This window comes from Lichenostomus cassidix, chromosome 1Ab (genome assembly GCF_008360975.1).
Source record: "Lichenostomus cassidix isolate B80296 chromosome 1Ab, HeHo_3.0, whole genome shotgun sequence".
Classification (NCBI taxonomy): domain Eukaryota; kingdom Metazoa; phylum Chordata; class Aves; order Passeriformes; family Meliphagidae; genus Lichenostomus; species Lichenostomus cassidix.
The window spans coordinates 1118447-1144109 of NC_139481.1; the positions used below are offsets into that span (position 1 = coordinate 1118447).

Consider the following 25663-nt stretch of genomic DNA (forward strand, 5'->3'; position numbering starts at 1 on the left):
TGGGGGCTGTGATATTTTTCTGCCAAAATATGAAATTATTAAGAAGGAAACGGTAGAGAGACTTTGAACTACACCTTTATAATTTATGTTGCTTCAACGTTACAGGCTGAGGAGGATAGTCAGCAGTTATGCTAGAAAACCTGAGAAATGTGAACTAAAGACACTTCCTCAGGAAGAGTGAGACAACCAGTATTATTATTCCAGAACTAAATGAAAAAGGAATTTTTACTACTTATCCTTTAGAAAATAAAAAACCAACCATAAGCAGAAAACACACAGCTGCATGGTTGGCAGTATTTTCCCCCAGGTTTTCTCCTGAGCATTTGGATTTTCCCAGGCCCAGGGCACATTCCCCTGCAGGCAGCAGAGGGCAGCCAGCCCTCAGCCACCCGCGCTGTCACCTCCCCTGCTGTCACACAGCCCGGGGCTCTGGCTGCTGGCACGGGGAGCTCAGTCCCCAGAGTGCCACCATCCCCTCTAGCCCTGTCAGAGCTCTGTCAAACTCTCCTGGCCCCTAATGCCCCTCCAGCTCCATCCACCTCCCCATGCAGCCCTTGGCCCCACAGCCCCAGTGAGATGAGGAGGTATTTGCTTTGGGGCTGTGTCACCCTTCTGCTTCCCACATCTGGGCAGATGACCAAACACAATCATAAAGATGCACACTGGGTTTCAAGGGAAAGAGTAAAACCTTTGCTCGAGAAAACAAGCACCTTAGGAATTCTTTCAAAAACTTCCACTTTCAATTCATGAAAATGCAACCCAAGAGCATTTGCTTTGTGGCTTCCTAATGGAAGCAATCTATAAAACCTTCTGCAATCCCCAGGCTGAGGTGAGACAGCTCTGCTGAGATCAAATACACATTTTTATTGAACAACAAATGTGTAATGTTACTATGATGCAAAGGTTTAGACCACTGTCTTTTTAGTGGAACTTGGAATTAAGTCCTTTCAGCATGGACCTTCTTCAAAAAGTGCACCTGTGTCTCCACCAGTGTTCCTGAGTGACAGCACTGTGAGCTTAAATTCTGGCATGAGGCAGGGTCTTTTAATCTGTTTCAGTGGTCTCCACACAGGTCATGACTGCCATCCCTTGATACCATCTCCAACTTATGTTCTTTACATTCCTCCCTTCACTTAATTGAAAGATATATTAAGAATTGTTTCAAACTCCATCTTTAACATAACCATAATCTTACTGTATATTCATTATAAACTCCACCCCTTGCCCCTGCAGACCAGTGTAGTTAACACCTCACCAGTGTGAACATAAAACACATCCCAAACTCACCCCTTATCCAGCAGACAAAATTATCAGGATCAACACTGCAACAGTCAACTGCTTCTAAAATGTTTCCAAAGCTGAACTCCCAGCATTATTCTTGGTCATGTCACTAATCTACCCACTTTCTGGCATGCACCATTGTCCCGGGTTAATGATAAGACTCTCTCCTCCGAGAGCGAAGGGCCCCGACACCCCCTCCCCCACCCACAACAGAACCTCTCAGATGAAAGTGAAGAAAAAACTATTTATTTAACAAAACCACGCAGAGTGCCCTACAAGGCACAGGGGAAGGGGAAAACAAGGTGAAAGGCAGTTATTCAACCTGAATAAAAAGTCCTTTTCTCAGACGCAGTCCCTCTCCTCCTCGCCCCCCACCCGGGGCCGGGTGGAGCTCCCTGGAGAGCTCTGCTGTCCTCTGGCCCTCCTGGGTCTCCGGGTGGCAAAGCAGATCGAAGAGAAGGGGTCCAAACGAGGAAAAAAGAAGAAGAATGGAAAAAACGGGAACAGAGCTCACTCCGACCCCCGTCCAGCACGCAGTCTCTGCCGAGCGACGAATCCTCCCCCGGAGCGAGGCTTGGGAAAATGTTTTCAAAAAAAACCCGCGTTTCTCTCTGCGGCTGGGTGCAGTTAAAGAGACAGGACCACACATTTTTTTTCTTTCTTGGGCATATAAGCCAACGATAGGGGATAAAGGATTATCATATCATCAATCCAAGACAACCATCCAGTACAACACATATAAGTTACTCCTTGATGTCCCAACAGCTTACCAAGTGATAGCAGTAGTAACTGTGCTCAGACCTTGGAGGTTTCAGGCCACAGCACCAGTGATCACCACTTTTTTAGGGTCCTTTCCCCCTTGCCTACAAATACAACCCAGCAGTCCAAGCAACAGCAGTCCCTCTGTGGGGAGTCTCATGTGTGGGATCAGCAGGATCAGAGCATTGCTCCCCACAGCCCTTCACTGGCAGACCCTAAACCCTTCCTCCCTTGTGAAGGCCAGTGCTTGCTAGTAACACAGAGCCCAAAGTTCCCAGAACTCTGCTCCTACAGAGCAAAACTGTATCCAGTCTGGTCATTTCCCAGCCTCTGCAGGGACAGGGCTCTCTGTGAAGACATGGCCATGTCACCAAGGACACAGGGCACAAGGTTTGGCAGGCTGGCTGTCACGGGGTGACACGTGCAGCACTTCTTCCTCCCCCACGGCCATATGATGGCCCCACCAGACCCTCAGGAGAAGGAAACAGTGGAAAGCTGACTGGCTCTGAGGGGAAAGGCTCCAAGTCACGAGAGCAAACAGCAAAAACAAAATACAGAACTTCTGCCTGAAACCTCTTGTGACAAGATGGAGGCATCTGTCTGACTTGAAACCATGAGGGAAAACTCAACCCAAGCGGTGAGAGATAAGCACCAAGTGGTGTGCTGGCTGTGTGATCCAAGTGGAAGCATATCACATCCTGCCAGGGATGCCTGACGGTGCTGACACAAAACAGGAGGAGCATTAAAGAAGAAAACCAATTACCTTGCTATCCTTAGCTAAATGGAGCAAAAAATAGGAAGCTGCAGAGAGCAGGGAGAGGCACCGGAGCAAATGCCCACATTCACCTGAAGAAACTCTTCACATGTGAGTAAGCAAAGCCTCCTCGGCAAGTCTGGGATTTTCCATTGCGCTGTGACGTCTCCAGCAGAACAGCAAAGGCTTGTCTGCAACAGCATCAACGCCAGTTCTGGTGTGACACTGCTGGCCACTGCCAGTGGGATTACAATCGTGCATTTTATCCTGCAATGTCCTCAGCACTTCCTTAAAGACGGAGGGACAACGTGATCATTATGTCACTCATTAAAAAGTCACTGTTCCTCTTCTGCGACTTTCAAAACACCTTAAAAAAACACTTCCCAATATTCTTTTTTCTTTTTTAAACTCGCTGTATCCTAAAATACTCCTAAACCACAGCTATGTGGTTAAATGTAGTGGGACTACGTTTGTCCAACTTGGCGCAGGGAATGGCTTCTCCTGGCTCCCGCAGGCCAGCCGTACAGGGTTGCTTTCAGTCGTGTGGCTGTACGAGCGCACAGGGCCACAAGATCCCCACACGGGGACCAGCCCGGGGCCACCACCACCGCGACAGGGCCACCACCGCCGTGCTGAGGCCACCGTGCTCCGGCCAAGGGCGCGGCGCTCCCAGAGCCCTCAGCACGCAGCGCGCCCGCAGCTCTGACGGCGCGGGGACACTGCTCTGCCTCTCGTCCCCTCAGTCAGCCCGCCCCGGGCTGGGGCTCCGCAGGGCCGGTGTGCGGTGAGCGCAGCCCGTGTGACACACCGGGGAGGGCGGGCCGACGGCACACCGAGAGCCCGCGGCCGGGGAAGGCGGGCCGATGGCACACAGCGATGGCACACAACCGGGGAACGCGGGCCGATGGCACACAGCCGGGGAAGGGGAGCCGATGGCACACAGCGAGCCCGCAGCCGGCGCCCCTCACCCTCCCGGCCCGGCCCGGCCCGGCCTGGCGCCGCCCCGGCACTCTCGCCTCACGGGCGGGGCAGGCCCGGCCCAGCCCCGCTCCTCCAGCGCTATTAAAGCCGCGGGGCTCGGCACAACCACAGCGGTGCTGCTGGAAGGGCCATGGCAAACTACGTGCAGCTCAACACCGGCGCCAAGATGCCCATCCTGGGGCTGGGCACATGGAAGGTAGCGGCCGCGCCGGCGGCGTGAGGGGAAGCGGGCAGGAGCGGCTCGGGCCCTGCCAGGGTCGTATCGCGCAGCGCTGCCTGCGGCCGGCCGGGCCGGACCGCCAGCTGGCTTTATTTTAGCTGGGGATGGCTTTGAATGTGGTGGCTTTCTGGCTTTTATCTTGCCGGGAGAAAGGGCTTCAGTGCTGTGCTGATGAGAGGTTTTTTGCCGTGGCTTTTTTCAGTCGCAGCCGGGGAAGGTGACAGCGGCGGTGATGGCTGCCATCGATGCAGGCTATCGCCACTTGGACTGCGCCTATGTGTACCAGAACGAGAACGAAGTTGGGGAAGGGATCCAGCAGAAAATCAAGGAGGGCGTTGTGAAGCGAGAGGATCTCTTCGTCGTCAGTAAGGTATGGCTCAGGTGATACAGGATATGCTAGGAGATACTTTGTTGTTTTCTTTCTTTAAAGTGCACCCCGCCCCCCCCCTACTTCTTTCTTTCCTTACTCTGTGGTGCAGCGTGGAACAATTCGGAACATCACTTAAGCCATTCCTGAGACAGGCTTTCTACTCTACTTCATCCTGTGTTGAGAATTATGCAGGGTAAATACCACGAATATGGGTGATGCTTTTCCAATTTTTCTGGCATGAAGTTACGCTGTTCTTTTTTGTGTGCTGTCTGACCTTCTATTTAAGTTTTAATCAGTGAAATCTAATTCTGCTGTCTGCTAGGACACCATGCAGTCGTGTGCTGCCACTGCACGTATTTCTCAGTGTCCCAGGCCAGTCCTGCTCACAGAACAAGCCCCACTTGAACAGCTGTAGGATGACCTGCTTTCCCATCACTTTCCAAAGGGGACAGGCACCCTGCTGAACAGTACAGAAGAGTTCCCAGAGCTTTAACCCAGGAGGTCACAGTGTGTCTTGGCTTTTTGTCTCCAGCTGTGGTGTACGTTTCATGAGAAGCCTCTGGTGAAGGGAGCCTGCCAGAAGACTCTTGCTGCCCTGAAACTGGATTACCTGGATCTCTACCTCATCCACTGGCCTCTTGGTTTCAAGGTACAGTAGCAGCAGTGCCCTTGGCTTTGTCAGTGAGTTTTGAAGAGCTGTGTGGGTTTATAGCCCAGTGATTGCTCCAGCTGCACAGATATCTGTGTCCATTGTGTAACAACACTGCTCTGGTGCTCAGCTTTACTGTGGCTGTGTGAGCCAGGCTGTTGATTCCTACCCTGAGATCTCTGCTTGCATGGCATCTGCTGCCCTTTTGAGCCTGGAAGAGACAGACCCTGATCCCTAGGGATGGGTTTCCTCACTGCAAGGAGTTGTAGCTCCTTTTGATTATTGCTCATGTTGCCTCCTACAAATCCAAAGTATGCTCAGCTGAGCATGGTGTGGTTCCTTCTGTGTGGGAAGAGACTTTGCTGTCTGATAGTTCTTTCCTTGTCATGTTACAGTATCACAGAATAAGAGATTGTTTCTGTCTGGAATCACTCAGTCCTTTAATACAATCCAGCTTGAACTGACCTTTACTATAGAAATTTTAGCATTCTACAGGCCTTGGATTTAAAAAGGTTAAACTTTTTAGTTCCTAACTCTTTTACTGGCTGCATGCTAAGGAACTGGTGTCTCAGTTTAAATATGTCCTAGCTTAATCTTTCAGTGAGAGCTTGATCAAAATCTTTTCTCTACCTCCTGATTCTGAGATGAACTGTTCATCATAATACCTATATTTTCAAAATTAGTTTCACATTGACAGAACTATCAAAGTAGAAAATGTGTTATAACTAATGAATGAGTAGAAAATAACTGGTTTTGAATGAAGTTGATACCTGGCAGGTAGTCCTAACTGGGACAGGGTGTTCTAACATTCCCTGTGCCAGCACCTTAATCCCTGAGTCTCCCCACTTGTCAGTAAATCTGTTCCAGGATAAGGTGAACACATTCCAAGTGCTACGTGTGTCTTTATTATGCTTTTCACTGAAACACTTCATTATGAGCAGGTAGCCTCTGTGTATTTTTGTAAACTGGCTATAATTTATGCATTACAGGTGGAGACTTGAGTTTCACCATATGGATTTTGGTGAGCCAGGGGACACAGTGTCCATCAGAAGTGTGTGTCCTTAGTGGGTTGACTGTAGGCAAAAGAGCTGTCATAATACCACGTGGAAACAAAAGACTGAAGACTGTAGATAGTGATAGTGTCTAACACATATGTAGATAATTAGTATTATAGGATTAGTTTCTCCTGCAATAAGAGTTTATAGTATCATGGTCTTCAGCTGGTGTCCTCCCAATAAAGAGTTTCAATCCATTTGTCTCTCAATGACAGGCAGGAGAGGACCTGTTCCCTGTAGATGACAAAGGCATGGCTATCCCCAGCAACACAGATCTTCTAGAGACATGGGAGGTAAGTTCAGCCACAGCAGGAGAAAGTTTAGCCTGCTGAAGGTAATGACAGCATCAGAGAGAGTGCTGAGAACAGGAGACAGTCTCATGTACTTGGAACTGTTTGGAAGGACTCACTGTACAATAGTGGGTTGTTGTGTATCCATTCATAATTTTCCACTTCAGACTTGCTGTGAATTTCCACAAGCTCAAAGAATGAGCCTTTTGAGCATGGGAGACATGGCACAAAAACGTATGTGCTCTGAGGGTTTTTTCCCTCAAACCTGAACTGTGACAATCTAAACACTTACTTCAGGTTTCTCATGAAGGAAACAAGGCATGTCAGGAAGAATGTGCTTTTCAGGCCCTGCCTTTGTATACTCTGTGCTGACTTTGTGCTTCTTTCTCTCAGGCCATGGAAGAGCTGGTGGATGCTGGTCTGGTAAAAGCCATTGGAATCTCCAACTTCAACCATGAGCAGATTGAAAGGATCTTGAACAAGCCAGGACTGAAATACAAGCCTGCAAATAACCAGGTAAGATGCAAAGTGACAGCAGGCAAATGTTTGATGGTGTTACTTTGTTGTTGTTGTGTGGTTGGTTGCTGTTGGGTTTTTTAAAGAAAATTACGAAGCTCTTACTTTGAAATAAGGTTACAGAAAGAGAGAATGGAGTAGAGAGAGCACGTTCTCTCAATCCCACCCTTCAGCTGCTTCTGGATGCCAAAGTGCTGGTTTTTTATGAAGTCTGTGTGCTACTGCATGGAAATCTGGCAATGAGCAGCTCCAGAATCCCTTCTTGTAAGAGGGAAGGAGGGGGAGCTCAGATGAGCTCTGAAAACTTTGTTGCAGTAGAGTAAGACTTGATGCATGTATGTATAGAGAATTGGATGACCTTTTCAAAACACTTCTGTGGAGAAGCCAGTTCCTGTTGGTGATGAGGGAGGGAATTGATCAGGAACATGCTTTATGGATTCAGGACTTAATGAAGCTTAGGAGGAAGGAAGAAGTGGAGTTGCAAGGTAGCCATAGAGTAGAAGTGCCCAGGTATAGACAGCACTTGAATGAAATCTTAAGAAAATTGATGGCAGTCCATCAATATTTCTTCTACTGAGGGCACCTGGGAAGAGGGAAAACTGGACACAGGATTTTGAGGGTGGTCTGGCAGGTGTGGGTAGAGGCAGATGATCACTTCCCACAATTCACTGGCTGTGTTCTGCTGCCAGGGCTTGCTACTGGCTCATGTCCAGCTCAGCCTACTATGATCCTCAGCTCCTTTCCAGCATAGCTGCTTTGCAGGTAGTCAGGTTCCAGCCTGTGTTATTGCCAGGGGCGTTTCCTTCTCAGGTGAATGGCTTTGGGCTTCTCCCTCCCAGGTGCAGGACTTGGTGTGCAGCCTTGCTGAGTTCCTTGAGGTTTTTTGTCTGTTGTTTCTGCCTGAATGGATCTCTCTGAAGTGTAATGACTGGTAGTTCCACAATTTGTTAACCACCCTCAAGATTCACGTGATTATAGACTGGCACAGGTTGCTGAAGGGACAAGTCCCAGGATAGACCCCTGGGGGGTCTGTCTAGACTTGATCTTGATTGCTGTGGCTTTTGAATGACTGCAATCTCAGTTATTGATTACTAGAATTGGGTAATTTATTGTTAATTGCTTGGTAATTGCTTAAGCATTATCAGTCCCAATGCAGTGTTAGAAAATGAGTGTAAGTTTTATGATACCTTTCAACATCTGCCACACCTCATTACCACTATCACTGGATGGGAATTACCTTTGTCCCTGGCTCAGGGGTCACTGATCTTGGACCTCTCACACTTGTAAATGTTTTCAACCTCTGACTGACTATTGACTGTAATCAAGTTAAGCACAAAGCATTGGGTCTTTAGTCCTTGTCCTTCATAAACTACTGCTACTGAAGAAATGCTTGCAAGCCTGAAAACTTGTCTGTTACTGACACTTATCAGTTGGGCTACTAGTGAGAGTGCTTCCTGAAAACACTCTGCAGATATTGCCCATGTAATCCACTCTCTTTCATGTCATTCCCATTCTTTGAGTGCAGCCAGCATGTGTGTTGGTTTCAGTTGTAGTGAGAAATTAATTTGGCAAGGTAGTAATTATGTAGCAATGGCTCTAGTACTTAATTTTTCAACCTGAGTGTCAGTGGACAGGTGAGGATGACTTTGCCTTGCTTATGTTGTATAAATTCTACCTATTGGATATCTGAGAAAACTAGATGCTCTGCTGCTCATGAGTAGCTGTCTTTCTGCAACTGCTGAAGCAAAATAAATATGTATAATCTGTCCTAAAAATGGAGCTCTCTGTTTTGTTTAATATTCCAACATGTCTCAGAGGGGAAACAGGCATGCAGGCCTCTGATAACAGCAGGCAGCTAGAACCACAAATAAAGTGCTTGAGGCTGTAAACTGATTCCATGTTTTGCACTGCCTTGCTCCACATGCCAGCAGCACAAGTTTCCAGGCTCTGCCCTCGGAGTGCAGCTGCAGGAGGCTCAAATGGCAGCGTGGTCAGAACAGTTCTTGATGTTGCTTGCTGAAAGAAAAGTTGTGCTCCCTGGTGTGGAGCTGCCCTGAAAGTCCCTGTGTGCCAAGTATCAAATATTCATGTTCATTCACTGCCTCCTGACACATGAATAGTTCCTGTTCCATACAGAATATTTGTGCATTTGCTTGGCAGAGCACAGATCTGCTGTTAAGGAGTCTGTATTCCATTAGGTAGCTGTTCTTACAGAATTTCATGATGAGTACATGAAATGTGTGTTTATAAAAGCTCTGTAATGGACAGTGTGCCGAAGGTCTGAAATCTTTAACAGGCAGCCATTCTCACCACTTTCAGACTGGAGGTATTAACACAAAGCAAATAAAAGTTAATGAAGCAATGCTGATAGTGAAGTTAAGATGGTAGCTGTAAAAAATATTATGGCATGTTTAATTAGGGATGATAAGAGAACTTTGTACTTCCCTGGTCTGCAATCCTATGGCTGTGAGTTTACAGCTCTCCTGGGTGTGCATTTTACTGAACATTTTTTCTGTTGGCAGGTGGAGTGCCATCCATACCTTACCCAGGAGAAGCTGATCAAGTACTGCCAGTCCAAAGGGATTGCTGTGACAGCCTACAGCCCCCTTGGCTCTCCTGACAGACCTTGGTAAGACTGTTTTGCCAGGGAGCTGGTGTGGAATAAATTTGGAGCCCTGAGACTGCATGTGCAGCAGTAATTGTTGATCCAGATCTCTGCTAGGTTGGGCCTGTGGATGTTTCTTGCCACTGATCTTCTCTCCTCTGTGTAGGGCTAAGCCAGAGGATCCTTCCCTTCTGGATGACCCCAAGATCAAGGAGATTGCAGCCAAGCACAACAAAACCCCAGCACAGGTGGGTCAGTGCCAGAGTACCCTTTCATGTAGCACAGCATAAAGGACAGGCTGGTTCTTCATTCCCTGTCCCCTGTGGTGTTAGGTAGCAGTGCAGGTTTGTTCCTCATTTGGCCTTCCATGCATGCTTGCAAAGGTGCTCTGACCATCACAATAAACATTTTCTTGACCCATCCTCAGATGCTACCATGTTTGTCTTCCCACCTCAAGTCCTGTTGCAAAGAAGGGAACACTTGAATAGCCTACTTAAAAGTCTGGGTGGGAAGGAAAGGAATTGAGTATCACTGCACTGCAGGGGAGAGGAGAAAGGAGGCCTCTGTGGGATTCCACCACTTCTCTGTGCACTTCAGGAAGTGCTGCTTAGAATTCAGGGATGATTTGAAAAGCAGCTCCAAACAGGGGGTTAATTCAGCTGAATTGTACTGTTTACAGCAAGAAACTGCTGGAAGAGGCCCTGCTTGCCATAGAACAAGTGCCATCCCCTCTCTGATGCAATGATCTGCCTCTTGCAGGTTCTCATTCGGTTCCACATCCAGAGGAATGTGATTGTGATTCCCAAATCTGTCACACCCCAGCGCATTGTGGAGAACTTCAAGGTGAGTCTTTAGGAGTGAGCCTGGTGCATGGCATGTCCAGGGCTGCCTTGGCTTTTCCTCCACAGCAAACAGGGATCCTTTCTCACCGTTCCCAGGTGCTCTTCTCACAGGAGGACTGGGCTTTTTCTCTCCATATGTTTAGCTGAGGTTATTGAGGACTAAACTTAAGATTACAGTGGGAGAGCAGCAGTGAACAAAGTCACCATGGACTTGTTCTTTAATTTTGTGATATTATTTCATTTTATATCTTTGTTTACAAGCACTGATTTGTTCAAAGAGGTGATTTCAGCTTTTCCTCTTATTAGGTGTTTGACTTTGAACTGACTAAAGAGGAGATGGCAACTATTCTCAGCTTTAATAGAAACTGGAGAGCCTGTGATATGACCATGTAAGTGGCACTTCCTTTTCTTTAAGCTATCATTACATAGTTCAGTAAGTGAAGTTATATACAGTAGGCTTGGTTGAATTTCAGCATATTTTCAAAGGGATCATCCTCAAAATAACATTCCAGAGTGTGGTTTTGTTTTTTTAAATGTTCATTTTATGAACCAAAACATGATGAGCATTGAGCAAACTTCATTTTCAGTTCAGTCACAGAGAAACTCTTTGTACCTGGAATGGCAACAGGAGGCTTCTTATTCATAATTTGTCCTTATTGAAGAAATGAGCATGATGCAGATTAGTCTTGATTAACTTTACTTGTGGTATTTTGTCTTTCTTCCATGACCCTTAGATATATTACAAAATCTGTGATTTCTTCAGGAGGTTTTGGCAAAATAGATGAACATTCAAAAAATAGCATGAGGATTTGCAGCCAGGAAGCCTAGAGCCAGACATGAAATCTTTCTTGGAATGCTGTAAAAAAGATCTTTCTGTCAGTAAACAGCAAACCCTTGAATTAGTTGTCTACAAAGCACCTAGGTCCCATCACCTGAGAAGCTTAGAGCTCAAACAACAGAAGACACTCAAAATCTTTTTGTTTGGAAATGCAGCATGTCACCAAGGAAAACAGAAACAGACTCTGCTTTTATACAGTTCAGCTCCTCCACTGGTGCTTCTTTGAAGTGGTTACAGCTGCTACAATGCCTTTGAGACATGAGATAATCTTGGCTTTTTGATTTCCTCCAGGTCCAAAAATCACAAGGGCTACCCTTTCCATGCAGAATACTGAAGATGGTTCCCTGCCTTTCTCCAGGCTTCCCAGATAAGCTTCTGCTGCTGCCTCTGAGTTGTCTATGTAGCTTTTTCACTGCATCAGACACCCCTCCATCCACACCCACATTTTCTCCTTCTTTTTTCCCCACAAAGATGCAGTATATGTACTCAGTGACTTCATGCTGTTTTCTTTTTTTTGGAAGAAGGAAATGCTGAAATGGTTCTGAAGAGCACACTGTGTGGACTAGCAGATTTTTTTCTTTGCCAAACAGCAAGTTGGGAATTGGTAAGCAGAAAGCATTGAGCTAGTTTGAACAAGCAGTCACTTTTCTTTTGGAATACTGTGAATTGGAGCTAGTGATGATTGTTGCCTGGAAGGACCAGGATATTGGCAGATGTTGCATAATGAGGTCTGCTTTTTTTCTGATTATTTTTGGGGTTGATTTTGTTTCTTTGTAACACTCCATACCTTTTTTTTTCCCCTCTAATTGGAAGTATAAGTTGATTTCTAAGTACAGTGATTTCTACATGGGTAGCTCTTTGAAAAGTGTATAGGTCCTGGTTTCTTGGTGATATAAAAGCTGTTTTTGCTTATAATAAAATACAGTTTCATTACTGTGTGTAATGAGATGGTTATTTCAGCAATGCTGTAATGGTAGTAGTGCTGGAGCAGCTGTATAATATCAGCTGTCTCTAGAGATTACACAAAAGCAAGGAAAATTACCATCCCCACAAAATCATCTGCTGCTGATGTTGACTTCTCAGTGTGCCCTGGGAGCTTCCTGCTGTTCTCATTGAATTTGTGACCAGTGAGTCTGTTTGTGCCTCTCTTTAAATAGAACTGTTTAATTCAGTTGTTATTTTACTGAGGTGATAGTATACTCTGGCTAGTAGAAAACTTCTTCCATTGAAGACTTGAAGCCTGCACAGCATCCTATAGGATTGTTTTAATAAGCAGTGGAGAATTTGCTCCCAGGAAGGAATTCTGTGCTTGAACAAAATACCATTGGCAAATACAGTAAAAATGGGGGTTTTTACGTAGGAAAATCTGTCATGAGCTAGCAGATCAGAAACTTAATGCTGTATTCTGGGAGCACAGAAAAATAGGCTTATATTGACCTTCTGGTATGTGAGGTGTGTTTGTCCCTTTGTGGTTTTCACAGTGGTGGTTTTAGAGTTGTTGCCACCTGAGAGCTGCTCAAGACTGTTCACAAAATGCATTGGCTAATGGTGGGTGGGTTTCTTGCATATTCCTGTAAGATTTATTTTTTTTTTTTAAATGTCTCAGTAGATGTGGGATGGGAATGGAGGAGAAGGAGGTTGTATAAGCCTGGCAGAAAGGGGGGAGTTCTGAACACGTGAGAGGGGTGACACCAGGGCTGTTAATGCATAACTTACATAAATTTTTATTAGAATTATGATTCCATAACTGCATAGCAAACCTTAAAGTGAACCTGGCCAGGTTAAAATGTAACAAGAAGGCAGATTGATATCAAAGTATTTGTGAAATAGGTGGTTTATTTCTTGAAGCTGATAAAAGGAGTCTGCTTAATAGTAATTTAAAATTTTCCATTCTAATAAATACTTAACATTACAGTGAGCAAGCAAATTTTTGTAATTTTCAAGTGCTTTTTAAGAATCTTTCCACTGTTGCTGAGACCAGACTTAGCATGCAACACATTTTTGGTCAAAATAATTTACAATAGGCTGAACAGACAAGATTGAGTTAACTTGAAACATGAGGAGGGGAAAATCAATGTCTGACTTGAAGCAATATGCTCCTCTAATGCTGATTCTTCTTATAAAAATTGATTATAAATCACTTTAAATTCTGTGCTTAAAGCATTTACAGAAAGCTTCAGCTCTGCGAGTGTTTTTGGGAATCTTTGATCTGATAAACAAAACCCCTAAGGCATCTAAAAAGGCCAGAGGAGCTGATGTTCTTTGCTTAGTCTGAACTGTGACAGAAAACTCTTTGGGGCAATGTTGACTTGCTTGCAAATAACATTTTTGTGACAAGTGTGTTCTGGCAAGAAGTTACATTGAGGGTCAAGGTTTCCAAAATAGTACATCAGGTTCTGTGAGTTTCCTCTGTTTTCTTTTCACTGTAACTTCGTGTAAGTTTGTGGCTGAAATTTTCCATTCTGGAAGTAGGAATTTTCCTGGAGACAGCTGAGAGCTTTGAGGCAAACTGCACTGGGGTGGAGTGGCATTGTAACAAACTCTCTCTGTGTTGCCCTGCATGACTTAGTGGGAAGGAACTTGGAAAGGGTCGTTCTGGGACACAGTGCAGCTCTGCACCGGCAGAGGGCTTGGAGCTTGAAAGGGGAGAGGGAATAGAGGGAAAACACGACCTGAGTGAGGGGTGGTGATGCACAGGATTGAACAGAAATCATGGGAAAGGAGGGACAGGAAACCCTGTCACCCGTGGGGGTGGATTGCTTCTCCAAGAGAAAATATAATTAAATAAGGCTGAGATAGAGGAAGAGGCAGTCTTGCTTTAGTCTGGGTTGATCTGGGAGTTGTTACAGTAAAATGTCTGTTGTACCCCCATGTTTGTGCCACACTCTCTGCCTGCAAGAGCAGAGATTTCCTTTCATCTCCTAGAAGGTGAAGTGGAAAGATCAAAGAGTTTGATATCCGGAGCTTAGCATTCCTGCTAACTGAGCTCTTCCTGCTAAAACTGTTCACAGCATTTGTTTTTGTATTGTGACTTGACAGATCTCTGGGTTTCTGATCAAAGCAAGTTTTAAGGACAAATACAGTCTTGTAGCTCTTCCAATGAAAAGTGGTTGTGTTTTGTTTTGTGTACTTAATTTAAGAACTTGCAGTTCAGCTCCACCTTGGCCTTTTCCTAGCCATTCTCAGGACTCTGAGGTGCTGTGACACTGTAGCACACCCTGGGAAGAAGATTTCCAGCCCCCAGGAAAGATAAAGAGCAGCTAACAGAAAAAACCATGTCCTTGGAACTGGTAGAATCAGTACTTGCATAAAATTTGTTGCACTCACTGCTCCAAATGATAGAAAATTAATAGACCTTTATTTTGTGTTTAAAAGAAAATGGCTCTGACAGGACAGATCCATTTCCATGGGAGGAAAGAATGATGAACTGATTTATCAGGGAAAACAGAGAAAATCAGCACTTATCTCATTAAAGAAGGCAAGATGATAGTGTTTTTGCAAGGTTTTTGGGGTAGTTGAGGAGATACAAGAAGTATTTGGAATTGGCATCTTGCTGCTCAAAGGTAGGACAGCAACAGCACAGAGAGTCTGACAGGCACAGGATGTTTGTTTCAGGTTGCAGTTGAAGGGAAAATGGCTTTACTTCTGGTGTAAATAGACCACCCTAGGTCTTCTGTAAATCTTTAGGATGCAGAGGAAGGCTGTACCAGTAGTTCTCATGCAGCATTGCATGCAGAAAGTTCATGAAATAGGTTTGTATCTTACTGTCTCTTGCTTCTTATTCCATTTGGTTTTGAATGATGTTGACCTCAGTATGAGTCTGGAATTCTAATAGATGGAGACTTGACCAGCAATGATCAGCAAGGAGTTTTGGATTTTTATCTATTGTTCATTACCTGTGTTATCCTGTTTTCCCTCCAAAACAGAGACATAACATTTTACTTTTTTCACCCAGCCCCTTTGGAACTTTTCATGAGGCTTGACTCTACCAGAATGGATGAACTCCACAATAAAAAGCTCAAGTCATGGGACAACATGTTGTGACACAAAGACAAAATGCCAAGCTAAGGTGTTTTCATTTTTCTGGGCTCATTGGCACAGATAATGTCACTGCTGACTAGGAAAGATGTCTGTGTGGGTTTGGTGTATGAACACAACAGTGTAGCTGATAGAAACTGAAAATTAATTTGGGATACTCTAAACCTTTCCATGCAGCTGCTGGCAGCAAACTCAGAGCTGTGCAAGGCATGTTGTAAATAGGGCTGTGGCTCTGCCACAAAAAAAGGGGACTTTATTTCCCAATAACTGACACCACCCAAATTCTTCTCCTTTTACCTTCACTAAAGTCTCTGCAAGCTGAAAAAGATCTATTGTCTCTGAAACAAATGCACAATCTCTGGCTTCTAACTTGTTTTGAATTTTTTACTATTATATGGCTACTGTGATCATCCAGTCTGACTTCCTGCCTACCACGGTCTATAAACATCCTGTAAATAGCTCCTGATAGCTGTGATTAAATTGGAATGTGGTTAGAAAATTCCTATGAAGTAGAGAATATTTCAAGACAGGCTGAACACTACAACCTTAAGTGGGTATTACTGCTCCTGCTGTAGATGGACAGCTGACCCCAGTGAATACCTGGGAGCAGAGCACCTTCCAGAGTTCACTTTTTATTCCACAGGATGATATCCTGCAACTGGCCTTTTAAATGTGGCATATTCAGGAGGATAAAAAAAGAGAATACCCATTACAGGCACCTTCCTGTCTGTATCACTGCTTTATAACTGTTCAGTGTCAATTCCTGATACCTTTTTCAGACCTCTTTTTTTAGAAGAGTTGCTGTAGGAAATCTAATTTGATGGGGATTGCTCTGTTATTTGTAGGGCACCTGTTATTCAAACATCTTGGAAAAGTCTGAAGCAGCTCAAAGATATGTCATCATTTCCTTTATCAACTACAAAGAAAATCAGTTGGAAAAGGAGATCCATGAAGTGTATCCTAGTCCTGAACCTTAATTACACAATTGTCCTTGCTCTCTGCAGGCAATGCTGAGCCACACTGTTCTTATATTGGGATGCAAAAGCCTAAATCAAGTACAGGAGTTTGGAGTCAAATGTTGGAGTTTAAGAGCAAGAAGTCTTGATTAACAGATACCTTATTAAAACACCAGCATGGGCAGCAGCAGCACTGACTTATTAACCCAAGAGAGCAGCATTCAGTGACATCCTTTGAGTCAAAAGACAAGCAAACAGTACCTAGGAACAGTACAGGAGACAGAATATCTACTTCTGTGAAGCTGCCCAACTTTCTGCTTGCTAAATATGACAGTTGCCAAACAAAATAATTCCTGTGTGTCTCCTTTATTAGGCTTTGGATTTTCTAGGAGAGATTCTGCAGCCATTCTACTGATAAAGGCAGTATTTATATACTCTTGCAGATACTATAAACCAAATATACAAATCTCCTACTATTTTATTAGTTTTTAGCAGTTCATAAATAGGAAACTTCATTAAGAATGAGCTTCTGAATCATCATTCAGCAGTGTCCTCTGAAGAGCTGTCAGTCTGTTACACTGAAATCACTGAACTGAGCATCTCAAGCAGCATCTCATCTCATTAAGATCTTCTGATGTTAAATGCAGTGTATTGACAATTAAAAGACAGTTTATGTATTGACCTTTTGTCCAAAAGTATAAATAATTAGAGAATTTAAATTTTCTCTAAACTTTGTCAGGATTTATAGTTAGGACAAAGATTGCTTTTCACTGCTTTTCAATATATGGGTTTATTAAACTTCTTTATCATTACTAAATTATAAGAATCTATATTTTGCTACAACTGAGAATTATGTTACAAGAGCAGCTAGAGATAAAGGATTGATAAAACTGGTTGATAATAAGGGAAGCAAATGCAGCCCTGTTTGAAGATTAGTCTTCAGAATGCTTGTGAGCTACCTTTTCTCATCTTACAAAACAATTTCCAATTCTATCATGAATTAATACACAGAGTATTGCAAATTCCTTGAGAAAACAATATACAGTCTGGATCCCAGATGGTCTGCAGATGATGCCTATGTCAGTCTTCCCAAAAAGGATAGTCCTTGTGATTTTTGCATCTAGGAAAAAAGAGCATAATTAAAACATTAAGGATGTAGTTTTAAGGAAAAGCTTTTTTTTTTCCCTGGTAAAAGCTTTGCAGAACTAAAACATTTAAAACCACAAGGGGAGTGGAAGTGAATGCTCTGTAAGCTTTGCATATATCAGTGACCTCGTTCTCCAAGGATAATGTATCTTTTGTTCAGCTGAAATCGCCAAGGTTCCCCAGGATGTTAAACCTCTCCCTTGGGAACTCCCAGCCCCCAGTGTGCTGTTAGACAAGTGGGTAGCCTGGGAAAACAGAATAATGCAGATCTTGGTGAGTCTGTATCTAACCATCCTGTTATCTGGACACTGCCTCAGTAACGTTGGCAGGAGTACATAGGCACAGCTCTTCCCTTCAGAAAAAACTTACAACTCTCATTCTTAAAATGGAGTTTATTTACTCTGACTGTCCCTTATGTAAGGGAGCCAAAGAAAACAGGGGGGAAAAAATGCTGCTTATTTATTTTGGAATTTCCAGCTGATTTTGATTTCAGACTGCACTTTGGTATGCATCCAGTGCAGGCTGTGTGAAGAACATTGTGCCTGCAGAAAACCCAGTGTTCCCAACCTGTCCAGCAGGCAATGCTCTGCTAAACCCAGGTGGGAGATTGCAGCTGATGTGACCAGGTGTTGGCTAAGCTCCCTCTCCTTTTATTCCTTAGTGGGGCTGTCAAACAGTGTCTGTTAGAGAATATCCAGTGGCAATTCAATCTGCCAAAGCCTGGAGGAGGAGGAGGAACAACAACTCACTCATTTAAGGCACAGATGCGATAACGCTTCTTGAAGCCAAGGAGAGTCTCCATCTCCTCCTTGCTCAACTCGAAGTCAAACACCTGCAGAAAGGTCCCAGACAGCTGGGTTAGTACAGTTTGCAGTGAGGCAAGTGAATTCATTTGCAGAAAGACTACCAGCACCTGGCTGAAGCACTAGGAGTGCTGTGGGCACCCATTTGTGGAGAAGTGAATAAATGTGTAAGGTTGCAGTGCTGGTGGGGTCTGAGTGCATCAGCATTGTATCACTAGGTGGAGGAGTTAGGCTCTCAATGTGTTCTAGTGAAGATTTGGCTTAGTTTAAGTGGCTTTTTGCATTCATAAAGAAGTAATAACCTATGTTAAAAAGCTAAGATTGTGCCAGTTCTAAGTGTCTGTAAAGTTTCTATTAATGACTCTGTAAGGTTCCCTCTTACCTTAAAATTTTCTTCAATGCGCTGTGGAGTGACAGATTTGGGAATTACACTCACATTTCTTTGAATCTGGAGCCGAATGAGCACCTGCAGAGCACAGGGAATTACAGGTGAGAAGTGCTGCCTGTGCTCTGAAAGCTGGAAACCAAAGGTGCCTGCATGGTTACCCTGAACAGCTCTGCTGGTGATCAGAGAGGCTCACAGAGGAGAAGCACTGTTGGCAACCCTTCCTAATTATTACATGAGCTCATTACATCCTTATCCAGCTCTGAAGCTGAGATGACAGCATGGCAGTGCACTGAGAAGAGTTCAGGATTGGCAGGGATGCTGTGTGGACAGGCAGTCAGTGTGCCAATTAAAGCCCAAAGCCACTGTAATCTTCTGTCCATCACCAAAACTGAGAGAGAGTATTTTTTTAAAAGCATTAAAAAGTACAAGACAGAGCTGGAACTCCCTATTATTTTTCCATGATACCTTTGTAAATAGTTACTTTAGCACAAGTGGGACAAATGCATGTCAGCAGGGAAAATACTCTGACCAGTATCAACCTGAGCTGGGGTTTTGTTGTGCTTGAGTGCAATTTCCTTAATCTGAGGATCATCCAAAAGGGAAATATGGTCAGGCTTGGACCTGGGAAAAAAAAAAAAAAAGCAGACTTCAGTTGAATGGCCCATTGTCTTCTCCCTCAAGCCCAGCAGCATAAGAATATTATTTAAGTGATAAAAATGCATCATCGGCACACTTTAATTTAACATCTTGTTACTTCAGTTCCTGCCTTCATTCTTTTCTTTTGTAACAAGTGGGCACATCAGAAGATGCCTGTATTTCTGTTAAAAACAGGTCACTGTAACACATTTCAGTCCAGCCTGGGATGAGGCTGGGAATTTCTTTGATCCACATCTCAAGAATTTCATCTTGTCCTTTACAAGCACAGCTGCTCTGGCAAAGCCCTGTCCCAGGTCAGAGAAAGCCATGAAGATGGGAGTAAAAGCAAAATTTCTGCAACTTCTCCATTAAAAAACTGACTCCCTTTGTCACAGCAGGACTGCAATGTTGCTATCTTCATAAGCATCTGCTGCTTTGCTTTTTTGTTTGGTTTGTTATGGTTTGTTTTTCCTTTAGTTCAGAAATTCTTCTACATGTTTAAAAAGCTCCCCCAAGCTCAATTAAGAATTCTCTTCACTGCTTTCGTCAACCAATTGATACCTTTTCTTCTAAATATGAAACTGCAGTAGCAGCTCTGGTATGAATTAGAGGACTGAATATGACAATCAGTGTGAGGTTTCTGTGGGTGTTGTTTTTAATGAATTAGTAAACCTTTTTCTAATTACAGTGGTTATACTCTGAGGTTTCATCCACATCCTAAGACTGGTTTACTGCCTTGACTCCAACCTACATCCAAGAAATAAAGCTCACAAAACATTCTTACCCTGGCCACTTGGGTGCTCCAAGAGGACAATATGCAGTGACAGAGATCCCTTTGGATTGGCAAAACTTAATCAGCTCTTCCTGAGGAAGATAGGGGTGGCTCTCAATCTCAAAAAAAGAAAAAAAAATTAGGTTTCACCTCGCAGAAGGTACTTCAAGGTTTAGCATCACTGTGCTTGACCTACCAGGTGCCACATCAGCATTGAAAAGGTTCTTTGTGCAGGTATGGGGTTTGGAAGGGACTTCTAAGAGATGCTCCATCCAGTGCCACACCCCAGACAGGCCTGAGTGAGTACTGAGGAGCTGGAGAACAATTCACCTGGTTGTTGGCAGGTTTGTGTCTCAAGCCTGGTTTGCTCAGCAGCCGATGGATCTGTTTGCAGTTGAAGTTGGAGACTCCAATAGCCTTCACCATCCCCACATCCACGAGCTCCTCCATAGCCTAGAAACACCACAGCATCAGGCTTCCCACTGAATTAAATTCATTCATTTTTATATGGAAAAAAAATGCCCACACAAAAGCTTTAGTGGTAAAAACCTTCCTGGCTGGGATCCTCTTGTGCCATCAGAACAGTGCAAACATTGGAGCTCTGGTCAGACTCAGGATCTCACATCATGTGTCACCATGCAGATAAATAACAGCATTATTCACGATTAACAATTACTAGACTATTATTATTGTTGTTATTTCAGTAGAATATGACTATTTTGAAATACTGTCCCCACGCACACCTTCATATAGATGAAAGAGATTCTTTTAGGATAATTCCTGAGCTAACCAAATAATTATCCCCTAATAAAAAGCACATTATTTGGACCAGAGCAGCTCAACAAGGAGCTGTTATGAGCCAGCTAGACAGGATGGATACTGATCATCAGCACTGATTAATTTCCCAGAGAGATGTATCATTTAGCAGTTGGGTTCTAGGATAAGCAGTGCTGCGTTCCCCCCACATCACTTACTTTCTTTCACACTAATGAGCAATAAAACAGCCAGACAGCCCTAATTAGATCTGCCACCTCCAGCAGAAAAGAAACAGAAGAAAATAATCCACTACCAGCCTTTAGAGCAGCAGATACCCTTCTCCCAAAGCAGGAATCATGTTCATTTGAAGTTGCTGCCATAAGCAGCAGCCTGAAACATCCTTTTCCTTCAAATGAGCAACAAAAGAGTGCCTTATTCTCCATCTGACAGGAGGCAAAAAGCATCAGTGAATTCTCCTGACCCTGATGAGTCTCTTGGCTGCTTCTGGCCTGGCTGTGCTGAGCACATGGTAGGAGTGGAGGGGAAAGGAAGCCAAGCCGTGGGCCAAGCAGGAATTTGAACTCACGCCCAAGAGAGTCTCCCACACAGCCTGGGCTGCACACAGCTTCAGCAAAGGACTCTGGCCAAGTTCCACTGCTTTCTAGAGAGGGAAATTTGGTGCTCTGGGGACACTGGCACAGGTGTGTGGGCTTTCTGGACAGCTCAGGTGCAACTAGAGATGAGCATGGCTACAACTAGAGCCACCAGAAATGCTCAGAGAGGGGAGTAGGGACTGAAGGGACAGCACTTGTAGCTCAGGCCTCTGCAGGGTACACACACAGTCAAAGATTTCCTCTTGCCATGCCAACCCAGCCAGTTCAGTCAGCACTAGATATAAAAATACCTAAACTTTGGCACAGTGATACAAAAAGGAGCCCAAGGACACAGAGAAATCAGCAATCTCAAATACTTCATGTGAGAAATTCTCTCAGAACAATTCCCAAAGTGGCAAGTTTAGAGTTTTCAGGTTGTTGTTTCAAACTAGCAAGATATTTTTGGCCTGTCAATGAACATACCTCCCACGTATCCAGAAAATCTGTATTGCTGGGAATGATCATGCCGTTTCCATCTGCAGGAAATAGCTCCTCTCCTGCCTATCAGCACAAAAGAAAAGCTAGCTTAAGGTCAACTGAATTTTAACTACTTAAAGAAATCACTTAGAAATTTGGGCAAACAAGTGGAGCTGGAGACACTGAGCTGGATATGCTGACATTTGTGTGGTGGGGTGAGACTTGGCCAAAATAAGTAACCTGTACCAATGGAGTAATCTCCAAGAAAATCTGCCTCTTGAGACTGTCCTGCAGGCAGGAGAGGGGCTGGGAAAAGGCCAGGGAGGTGACACGATGGGGAAATGAGGATTTATTTAACCTGGGGATAGAGAGAGACAAGAAAAATAGGAACTAAGTCGTTCACAACTCTTTGATTCTGGAGAAGGAAATGACAGCCAAATCCCACACTGTAAGAGGAGTGTGATCTGGATGGGAATTTGATCAATGACTTGGAAGTGCTGTGCAGGTTGAAAGAAGGTGATTTTTGTACTACACAACCTAGTTTGAGCTGCCTTGACCTTACCTTTCCTGCTGGGCTCTCCTAATGTGTCCTAATGAGGTTTAACAACACTCCTGGGTGGAAAGGACTAAAGGCAAAAGGGGCAGAGCTCTGACAGATGGAGTTAAAGTCACAATACCTTGAATCCCATGGGACAGTGCATCAGGTAAAGATCCAAATAATCCAGCTGGAGGGCAGCAAGAGTTTTCTGGCACACCTCCTTCACCAGGGATCTCTCGTGGAAGGTGGACCACAGCTGTGGGGAACACAAAGCTGCTCTCATGCCTGGCAATGGCAGAGCATCCCTGGCTGGGAAACACACAGCACAGACAGAGGCAGCTCAGGATGAGGCACATCTTCTCATCTTGAGGAAGTGCCACTTGGGTGCACCTTATTTTACTTGCTGTACTGTCAACCAAGTCAAATGCGAATGGGACACTAAAATTCTAACAATTATCGCACCAATTAAAACAAAGAAAATAAGTGAACCTGGTGAAAATCGACCCGCCAGCTTCCAGCAGATAGAAGTTACTTTATTTTTCCTACCATTGTTGTTGGGGGAAAAAACAAAACTAAGCATAACACAGAGGAGTTGACAGGCTGAGGCCGGCAGCGCAGCAGGAGTGACCACGAACACAATAGCTCTGCTTCCTATCCCAGAGGCCACCGAGAGCACAGCCTCAGTTCCTGTCTCCATGGCTGACAATGGACATGGACTACAAAAAACCCCTCTCCAACCAAGCCTTTTGTTTTTCAAGGCTTGACCTATTCCTTCCCCCACCATCCACAAATCGCTTTGCCCCAGCAGAGAGGAGTTAATTCCCAGAGCAGCTCCATCCCGTGGCTCTGTGGCTGGCAGGACCTCGTCTCTCCTGGGGTGACACCTCATCCAAGGACACACCTTGCTGACGATGAAGAGCTCTTCTCTCCTCACCACGCCCTCCTGCAGTTTCTGGCGCAGCGCACTGCCGATGTCTCTCTCGTTCTGGTACATGTAGGCACAGTCAAAGTGACGATAGCCAACGTCGATGGCAAACCTCACTGCATCTCCTGCTGCTCCCTGGAGAGACTGAAAACAGGGGAGAAGCCACTGATTTGCTAAAGAGCAGATGGAGAAGTTTGCTGTTCTCCAAATCTGGCATCTTTAAGCCTCCAAATAATGAGGTATTCCAATTTGTTTGTATCTGGCTGTCATGAGTTTTCTGAAATCACATGGCCAAGGGAGTCACTGGTGAGTTGCCTGAGCTGATCTGTCCATTTCTAAGGATTGGAAGTTCACCCTGGGACATGAGGCTATCTTGAAATAAGTTCTAATTTCCCCAGAAATTAAAAGCAACTTTCGTGTGACATAGTGGTGACATGAGGAAACCAATCAGCTCTGGAATGCGCTGGCCTTGCTCACTAGAAATCCAGGGCTTGTTGACACAGGGCAGGAGAAGAGGGGACTCAAAACACTACAGACAGTGCCACCTCCTGGGTAAAACACACACTTGGTGCTTAACAGCAAAATAAATAGCTTCAGATTCTTGGCTTCGAGACACTTAAGTGACGTTTGACGACTGAATCCAGAAAATGGCACTCCAAACAGAAACATGATTCAAAAACATGACAACCTCCTTCATATGTTTTTTTAATTATTTCACTTCTCCACATTTTTCCACTCAAAGGTTTGCAAACCTTGCTCCCTGACAAGGTTGCAAACAACTAAATAGCCAGTTGAAAGTCTGACAAGTTTTTTATTTTTTGCAGCCCCTTTCCCCATCCTATCCCTTCCTACCTGTGAGCCTCCCAGGGCAGCAGGGAGCAGCAGGCATGGAGCAGCAGGCTGACAGTGACCAAAGTGGCACTTGGGAGCACCTTGGGAACTCTGCCATGCAGGAGTGATCAGCATGGCTTTGAGGGGAGGAGTCAGTGGAGAGAAAGGAAACAACATACCCTGAGATTACATAAAACTCGGGAATGTGAGATGTTTTTCATAAAAAAATAATGCACTGTTTCATTTCCCAAGGTGCTCACTGAGCAGCCAGTGTAAAGGGCAGGCCCTTGCTGCTGCACTGAAACTCTGAGGCTGCTGTGGGAACCTTGAAATCAAATAGCTTTCATGAAATCATCACCCTGGGCTTGGGCCATGTTTGCATTACAGAACAGAAGATCATTTTTCAAAATTTTCCTTCTACTTAGTCCTAACCAGTTTCTGTCAGCAACATAACACCTTCCTTCAGAGAGCTCACCCACTGCAGTGCTGGTGCCCTAAGAGGCCCACAAGGCACACTTGGGTTTTTAAAGCCTAATTTAGTTACTTTAGGTTTCTTTAGTGCCCTTTGTCATCAGAAAAATAAAGACTGAAAGGGTTAAAAAAAATCACCCCCCCCACCTGTGAGAGTTAAGTTCTGATTAGCATCAACTGACACAAGAATATGGCAAGAATTTAAGATATTTTTATGGTGACTGGACAAGTGTTTCATGGAGTTGGGAAGTTGTGATTTGATATATTTTGTTTCCAGTCTCAGATCCAGGGAAAAATCAATGGTTTTTTTTCTTTCTTAAGAAGATCAGCTTCTCAAAAATTACTGCTCATTTCCAGACTCTTTTTATATTTATAATTCAGTATATTCTTAAACCTTCTCTCTTACCAAAAGCCTGTTAGCTAACATTTGCAGGTCAAGAACCCAAACTACATTCCTGCAAGGTGCTGCATGCTCATCTGGTGCCATAAAAATAAGTTATCCTCAGTCTCTAAGGAATCATTGTAAATTTCCCTTTCCAAATCCACTTACTGCCCCTTAAGTTCCTATATCTACACACACTCATCAAAGATGACACCTACACGACATGCTGGGATATTAATACCAAGTACCAAAAACAAACAAACAAAAAAAATAAAACAAACCCACAAAACTAAACAAACAAAAAAACAACTACAAAGAAAAACAAGCTGGGCAGAAGTTTTTACTTTTGTAATATGTAATTTTTTTTCCATAGCTAAGAAAAATCTTGTACCTACTGACTACCTCCACTCACCCCAAAGATTTCCTGAAGGCCAGGAATAAATACCTGCATTACCTGATCTGTTTGAAAAACAAGAAACATCACACAGAGGATTTGCTGCATTCCCCTGACGGGAAGAGGAGATTGCTGATAAAATCTACTGCAATTGCCAGTCATTTCCTGGTGTCCCCTGCCTGAGCAGATGTCCCCAGGTGCAGCAGGTACCTGCCAGGTCCCCAGCCCCAGGATGGGCATCCTCGCTCGGCTGGGCAGCTCCAGGTGAGTGGCCATGCTCAGTGTCCTCTCGACGGGCAAGGAGAGGCTGTGGCTTCTCACAAAACCCTTTACATCAGCCTTGCTCCTCCCTCCTGCCTGCTGGCTGGCTGCAGACAAGGAAAATATGAGCAGAAGT

At 44.4% G+C, this 25663-nt stretch overlaps 2 protein-coding genes across 3 annotated transcripts; one reads left to right on the forward strand and one right to left on the reverse strand.

Annotated features, from left to right (window-relative positions):
* Positions 1-3808: 3808 nt before the first annotated feature.
* Positions 3809-12098, forward strand: LOC146442717 (aldo-keto reductase family 1 member B1-like). Its single transcript, XM_085049281.1, has 10 exons — positions 3809-3971; positions 4198-4365; positions 4898-5014; positions 6285-6362; positions 6753-6875; positions 9398-9504; positions 9647-9728; positions 10240-10323; positions 10629-10711; positions 11452-12098. Exons 1-10 carry the CDS (start codon positions 3906-3908, stop codon positions 11492-11494), a joined length of 951 nt encoding a protein of 316 aa, XP_084905407.1. The 5' UTR covers positions 3809-3905; the 3' UTR covers positions 11495-12098.
* A 4816-nt stretch (positions 12099-16914) lies between these two features.
* Positions 16915-25648, reverse strand: LOC146442718 (aldo-keto reductase family 1 member B1-like). 2 transcript variants are annotated; one of them, XM_085049277.1, is made up of 10 exons: positions 25477-25648; positions 23165-23332; positions 22403-22519; positions 21732-21809; positions 20230-20352; positions 19912-20018; positions 19031-19112; positions 18486-18569; positions 18050-18132; positions 16915-17274 (listed from the first exon to the last, which is right to left on the reverse strand). In XM_085049277.1, exons 1-10 carry the CDS (start codon positions 25540-25542, stop codon positions 17235-17237), a joined length of 948 nt encoding a protein of 315 aa, XP_084905403.1. In that variant the 5' UTR covers positions 25543-25648; the 3' UTR covers positions 16915-17234. The 2 variants fall into 2 exon arrangements, with proteins under 2 accessions (XP_084905403.1, XP_084905402.1); XM_085049276.1 differs by lacking the exon at positions 25477-25648 and adding an exon at positions 24041-24169.
* Between the last annotated feature and the right edge of the window lie 15 nt (positions 25649-25663).

Excerpts from the sequence above, each read along its gene's own strand:
- LOC146442717 (XM_085049281.1), top strand. The coding sequence starts at position 3,906 with ATGGCAAACTACGTGCAGCTCAACACCGGCGCCAAGATGCCCATCCTG. Across the intron at positions 3,972-4,197 it reads TGGGGCTGGGCACATGGAAG|TCGCAGCCGGGGAAGGTGAC; the intron begins GTAGCGGCCGCG and ends GGCTTTTTTCAG. Across the intron at positions 9,729-10,239 it reads ACAACAAAACCCCAGCACAG|GTTCTCATTCGGTTCCACAT; the intron begins GTGGGTCAGTGC and ends TGCCTCTTGCAG.
- LOC146442718 (XM_085049276.1), bottom strand. The coding sequence starts at position 24,154 with ATGCTGATCACTCCTGCATGGCAGAGTTCCCAAGGTGCTCCCAAGTGC. Across the intron at positions 20,019-20,229 it reads ACAAACCTGCCAACAACCAG|ATTGAGAGCCACCCCTATCT; the intron begins GTGAATTGTTCT and ends TCTTTTTTTGAG. Across the intron at positions 18,133-18,485 it reads GCATTGAAGAAAATTTTAAG|GTGTTTGACTTCGAGTTGAG; the intron begins GTAAGAGGGAAC and ends ACCTTTCTGCAG.